At 39.9% G+C, this 6,840-nt stretch overlaps 1 protein-coding gene across 1 annotated transcript; it reads right to left on the minus strand.

The window, feature by feature from the left end:
• Positions 1-2,834: 2,834 nt before the first annotated feature.
• LOC149226320 (uncharacterized) lies at positions 2,835-3,719 on the minus strand. Its single transcript, XM_089380172.1, has one exon. It carries the CDS (start codon positions 3,717-3,719, stop codon positions 2,835-2,837), a length of 885 nt encoding a protein of 294 aa, XP_089236298.1.
• Between the last annotated feature and the right edge of the window lie 3,121 nt (positions 3,720-6,840).

Here is a 6,840-nt window from a genome sequence, read left to right on the forward strand (position 1 = left end):
CTTTATAATGTTTTTCCATGACACTTTATAAACTTGACTTTTTTGGTTTCCTTTTGTCTTGAAATTGATTGATTTGATGCTTTTCTTTGATAATTTTTGCAGGGATAGCATCTGAGGGATCTTGACAAGGGAGCCAGGGTTACATGCTGTCCTTTGAATCATTTTGAATTTTTACAATTTTTGCAAAATTTTGAGAAATGACCTTGGCTTTAAAAACAAGGTTTTTAAATCCAAGGTGAAAATTTACTGTACAAGATGAAATTTTTCGAAGAAACACTTTGAAAATCATCCCTCTGGCTTGCTGGGCACTTATTGACCTTCAGAGATGTGACCTTGAAAGCAAACTGGACCTAAACCCTAGACCTAAGACTTTGACCTCAAGACAAGACAAACAACTTTGAAAAAGTTTAATGACTAAAACAACCTGATCCAGCAGTGCCAAGAGGGGAATAAAATACCAGCTCCTCCATCAGGGTTATGGCATGCCTAATGGAATGCAAGACACTGATGAGACACCTACTTATGCAAATGCAAAGAGCTTTGATCGCTGATGGAGGGCTACTAGACCGACTCTAACACACTCCACCAAAAATAAGCTTCCTGAGATGAATCGAAATCAGTGAGGGGGAAACCGTATATGATTTCCAAAGCTTTCCAAACTTGCAGCGAGGATTGACATTTAAAAAACATATGGAGATTGGATTCTTCACGAGACTCGCACATAGCACATCTACTCGGGCCGTGCCAACTCCTTTTCTTCAAATTGTCCCATGTCAAGTTTTTGTTCTGAAACACTAACCATGAGAACAAGATAAGCTTTGGAGGGCACCCTGACTTCCATAACAACAGAGGAAAAATCAAGCCAGCGGAAGGATGCTTAAAACCAATCATATCCTTGTAAATATCTTTCACTTGGACCGACAAACAGGTATTTGGAATAGCCCACGACAGATAGTTAGCTGTGGAAGAACGATGAAAGCCGCAAGCAGACAGCGACGCCTTAACTGAAAGCCACAGATCAACCAAAGACGTAGGCATGCCAAACTCGGAGGATTCTTTCCAGATAGGGATTGGACCATGCCACTCAGACATGAGCTTGTCCCAAGTAAAAAAGCCAAATCTGTGGAAAAACATAATAAGCTCCCGTGGCATAGCTATGCCTTGTCGGCCACCCATAGTAGGATCTATACCTATAAGGATACTGTTGCCTGATTGTAAACTCCACTTCAGATGCTTTAAGAAATAATTCTCAATCTTGTGAAAACTGATCCAAATGGCCAAGCCATATTTGGCTCCAATCCTGCCTCTTCTGAACCAGTATTCTATGCCCCGACCTTTCATGTATTTCTTTTTGATGGTGGAGCTCCACGGGCCTTCCCCAAAAACTCCTCTCCACAGAGATTTGCGGAGGAGAGCTTTTCCAAAAGTTCTCATGTCTAGCAATCCCCATCCTCCCATATTCTTGGGCAAGGAGAGCATTTCCAGCTTAACAAGGTGATATTTTTGCTGATTAGATCTACCTCCCCATATAAAGTTAGCGGAAATTTGATTCATTTTGAGGATGATACTTGCAGGGAGGTAAAAAATATGAGCCCAGTAAACAACCATTTGTGTTAGCACAGCTTACGTTAAGATAACTCTTCCTGCTAAGGATAAACACTTGAATTCCCAAGCCGAGACTTTTTTATAATATCTGTCCGTCAACCACTGCCAGTCTGCTATGGAGTAATTATTTGCTTTCAACTGAAATCCCAAGTACTTAAAACCATCTGAGATCGGTCTCGACTCAATTCCAAATAGGGCAGAGATCGAAAGCACTTTTTCCAAATTGTTGTCATTGTGGAAAAGGGTAGATTTTTCCTTATTAATATATAACCCTGTAGCTTTTTGGAATCTATATAAAATGTCTTGAAGGCAGATCCACGACATTCTGCAAAGCATTGCAAAAACTAAAACATCATCAACAAAGAGATTGTGAGAGATGAAATTATTCTTACAGATCTTTACGGGCTTGCATCTATCTTCTGAGACCGCCTTGTTTATGTGAAGGCTTAGAGAATTCATAGCCAAGATGAACAGAAGAGGAGAGAGGGGGCAGCCCTGGCGAAGTCCTCTTTCAGCCGGGAAAAAAGGAGTAAGCATACCATTGATAATGACAGCATAATTCACGTTTTCCACGCATGCCATGATCCAACTAATAGATCTCAAATTAAGGCCAATTTTCGCTAGTAAGCACCTTACAAAGCCCCAGTCTAAGCAGTCAAAAGCTTTTTGCAAGTCAATTTTTAGAATGGCGGCATCGGACTTATATGAGAGCATAGAGAAAAGACATTCCTGAGTATTGGCGACGGCATCCAGGATATTCCTGCCCTTCAGAAAAGCATGTTGGTCCTTTGTAAGAAAGGTGGCTAAAGTCCCTTTAATCCTTTCAGCAATGATCTTTGTGATGATTTTAAAGGAGATGTTGCATAAGGAAATTGGCCTGAAATCCTGAAATGAATCCGTCTCTACTTTTTTTGGGATGAGAGAAATTTGAGTTGAAGTTGTAATCTGATGAATGCTCCCTGAGATTCTGGAAGCCTCAACCATCCTCAGCAAGTCCTGTTTGATAATATCAAAGAAGTGAAAGAAAAATTCTATTGTCCAGCTGTCTGGGCCAGGACATTTGTCTTTTTTAAAAGCCCTTATGACATCCAGGAGCTCATTCTCTGTTATAGGCTGAAGAAGACTTGCATTCTTTTCATCATCAAACATTTTAGGAAACATGTCGATATCCCAAAGAATGTCCGGGAAGCTACGTCCTTCTCTTCTGCTGTATTGATTTTTAAAATATCTTACAGCTTCTTTAGATATGTCTTGTTGTGAGGTAAAAAACCCCCTTGACCATCGCTTATTTTCCATATTGTATTTTTCTCTCGCCTAGAATTTGCAAATTTATGGAAAAACTTAGTATTCCTGTCACCTTCCTGCAGCCAGGATACCCTGCTTTTGAGCTTCCAGAAAGCTTCCTCTTGCTTAAGGATGTTCTGTTTTTTCCTTTCCAAATCTTTGATTCGGCATCTTGTGCTAAAAGAGAGGGAATTTGCATCCAGATCCTTTAAGATTCTGTCAAGCTCCATCTGAATTTCTTGATAAGAGGCTCTATCCCTCTGTCTTTTTTTAAATTGCCAGTCTTTGACCACTTTCCTCATAGCTGATAGCTTATCCCTGAAAGTCAAAAAAGGGGGGGCCTTATCATTAGCAGACAGTTCGTTCCAGGTTTTGGTGATGACTTCGTTGAAATCCGAATCCTCCAGGCATGCCCTATTGAATTTAAAAGAGTAACCTTTTCTGAATCCGCTTTGCTTCCAACTGAGATATATAGGTCTATGATCGGAAATGAAAGCCTGCCCAATGGAAGACTGTGGCATACCCAGCTTATCAATAATGCTGCCCCGTACAATGAAACGATCGATTCTTTTTGCAATATACGCCTCCCCAGATCTTCCATTGTCCCAAGTCGGTAGCATTTTCGATGGGAATATATCAACAAGATTTCTGAGTAGGAATTCATTTTTTATGTGATCAGCAAGCGGATCATGTCTCCTGCAATTTCCCCATCGCTCCTCAGAGCTTAGAGTAAGATTTAGGTCCCCTGCAATTATCAAAGATTCTATATCAAGAATTTCTGAAACAATTTTTTTTTTCCCAAAAGGGGGACCTATTCTTATAAGGGGCATAGGTGTTCAATATATTGATATGGAATTCTATCCCTCTGATATAGGCCGATATGAGAATGCCAACAAAACATTTTTACGCTTTTGCCCTAATCCAGTTGGGATCCCAATATACTGCTAGACCTCCCGAAAGACCCTTTGCTTCTGATGCTACTAGGAACCATGAAGGAAACATTTTCCTAAAATAAGCTATAGACACTTGATTACTGTGCATGGTTTCTTGAATTAAAATGATTTTTGGCTGAGCTGAGGAAAAGAGATCCTTCAACGCCAAAAATTTGAGGTCTGCGCCCAGACCTTTGATGTTCATGGAGATCATGAAGGTCATTTGGATGATTCTCCAGCCAAACTTGCTCTAAGGGGCTGAGATTCAGGAATTTCATAGATGGGAATATCGGTCAGGGATAGGTTCCTTATCCCGCTGTTATCAATAGTTGTTCTCCCTCTAAAATGTCTGCTACCTCCATTATGCTTCTTCCTCACTGTAATGTTCTTTGCTGAGTTCGGGCTTATGAAAGGCATGGGCGGCTTTGCAGGTTTATGAATGGTCAACGGTTCGAGCTCCAGGGATTTTCTGCTTAAGAGGAAGTCTAAGTCACTATCATATGGGTTTGCAGGAGATGAAGACGGAGAATTTAGAGGGGTGATAGCTGCCAATGGCTCCTTGCCTTTCGAGGGGGGAGTCGAGTTCTTTCTGGGCATCGGCGATGACGAGGATATAAGGATGGGGTGGGAGCCCATGATAAAGTCTTTGAGCTGGACAGGAGGAGGGGACGGAACAGCTCTGTCATCGATCGGTTCAGGAATAGGCGAGCATTGCAAAAAGGAGGATATGACTTTTGCCAGGCATGCAAGCTTATCAGAGCTTTCGGGTTTAGACTCCTGCTCGCAGGAGAAATCCTGAGATAAAATTTGCGGAGATAAAATGACATTGTTATTCTGACCATCCACTAGTTCCGTTGGGGAGAGGCTATCTGAATGAGGCGGAATCTCCCTTTCTTTGCAAAAAGGCGAGCTAATCCTGGTTTTCCGATGCGCAAGTCTAGCTTTTGGCTTCGAGAGCTGGTGGCAGTTTTTAATCAGGTGACTTGTTCGATGGCACATAGAGCATCTGAAAGGGATGCCCCAAAAATCCAACCTTTGCTTAATTTTCAAATCTCGCCAAGCAATCTCAATATGGTCTGGAAATCCCCCCCTATAGGCCTTTTCAATGAGAATCCATGCTATTCTCTTGTCCTTAGCGCCAAGGTACCAAGGGTCAACATAAACGAAACGACTGATAAAATTGCCAATCTCTGCTAGGGTTTCTTTAGACCACATCTCCAGGGGGAGATTTGGGAGTGTTGAGCTAATTTATGTTCCTAAACTAACACAATTATTTACTTATCAATCCGGGTTGTTTATTCTTGGAGGCAAATTCACTATTTGTGAAGATCAAATACAATCAAACTTTGAAAGATAAATGATTAAAAACTAAGAGAAAATATATCTTAAAACTCTTGATTCAATCAGCTTAAAAGAGGAAACATTGAAAGAGTTCTTGAACTCAAGAAGTCTACTTCCAACTCAATTATTACTTCATGAATTAGAGATAATAACCAGAAACTCAAGATGCATAAATCATACATGAAAAAGGCTCTTAACTTAAGAGACACTTAAAGCTTTCCATAATAACTCATTCATCTCAAGATATAAATCTAAATGAAAACAAACTATTTGCATGTAAATAAAAGAGACTACTTCTAATTCACCATTTCATAGAGAGAATGCCCAACTTGAACATTTGTTTCCCAACTCAATTAGATGATGAATAAACCATTAACAACTGAAATCAATCACTATTCATAATCATGATGCAATCTGAAATAAGACTTTGAAAAACTAAAGCTACCATCAACCAGATTTGCAATGAAATAAATCTAGTCTAACTTGAAAGTGTACTTAGCTTGGAGTGGGGGCCCTCCACCCTTGCCTTGCACACTTATGAAGATGATATCAGAAGCTTTATATCAGCAAAACATCCATGTATTGATCAGCAAAATGAAAGTAACACAAGTCTCCAACTTAAGTCTTCACACCAAAAATATTACAGCATAAAAGTATCATATGTCAAGTGTTTTGAGCCATCAAAGTGTGGCTCTTAAATAAGAGGTTCATGAAACCAACTGATCTAAAATCACTCTAACAAACATATCTACTCTAATCCACCTATCCAAGTCGAATCCACCTTCCTCATCCCAAGAAATATGACTAATATCTTGGAATCCCAAAACAACCCTATTTAGATGGGATTTCTGGATGACTAGTCATGATTGACTAGCTCCAAAAAGGCATAATAAAGCTCGATCTGGTTGAACCAAGCATAGGTGGCTTGGTCCTAGTTCCCAAAATTTCCATTCATGCATCCCATTCGTGCTAAGGTGGCCTGCATCCATATCAACCATAAAGTGATTACGGGAATTTCTGAAATTGCCAAAATTGCACTTAAAATCAAACTTTTATAAAAACTCTAGAAATTGACAAATTAAAGTTAAATACCTGATTATACTTCAAATATTCATTAAAATGAGATGGATGAAGTGAAAATGAAGGATAAATGGATAGTTAGATAAGTTTCTCAAAGCAAAAAGAGATCAAAACTGAAGCCCAACAGGGAGCTTCACCCAAATTAAATTATTCGAAAGAGTATTCTTTAGAGGGTCGTATCCAATGTACCACCTATAGAGAGCAAGAAAACTCCTATTATGGACCGATGGGCATTTCAGGATATACTCAACATCACTGGCCTTTAGAAAATGGAAACAGTACCACTTTTTCATAAGATTAGATATGATGGGGGTATATCCAATCACCTGTTTCCACTGAGTCTCAATCCACCTTCTCATCTCGGCATCCTCCATTTCTGGGAAGTGCCACTTACCCACCAAAGCGAGGTTGTGCAAGATATCTATTCTATTCGACAAGTGAGAGCTCTCTAGCTTTAAAGCCGCTGGCGGGGGAGACGTTTTAACGGGGTTTCAAATCTTATTATAGTTGTTAACGTGTTCATGTAACAACTTTTCCGGTCGTTTAGAAGCATATTTTCTATTAGCCTCTCGGGATGACTATGCTTTATGGGATTTTG

The sequence above is a fragment of the Pinus tabuliformis genome, chromosome J (genome assembly GCF_031772625.1).
Source record: "Pinus tabuliformis cultivar Carrire ecotype Pingquan chromosome J, CPIR1, whole genome shotgun sequence".
NCBI lineage: Eukaryota > Viridiplantae > Streptophyta > Pinopsida > Pinales > Pinaceae > Pinus > Pinus tabuliformis.

Excerpts from the sequence above, each read along its gene's own strand:
- LOC149226320 (XM_089380172.1), bottom strand. The coding sequence starts at position 3,719 with ATGCCCCTTATAAGAATAGGTCCCCCTTTTGGGAAAAAAAAAATTGTT.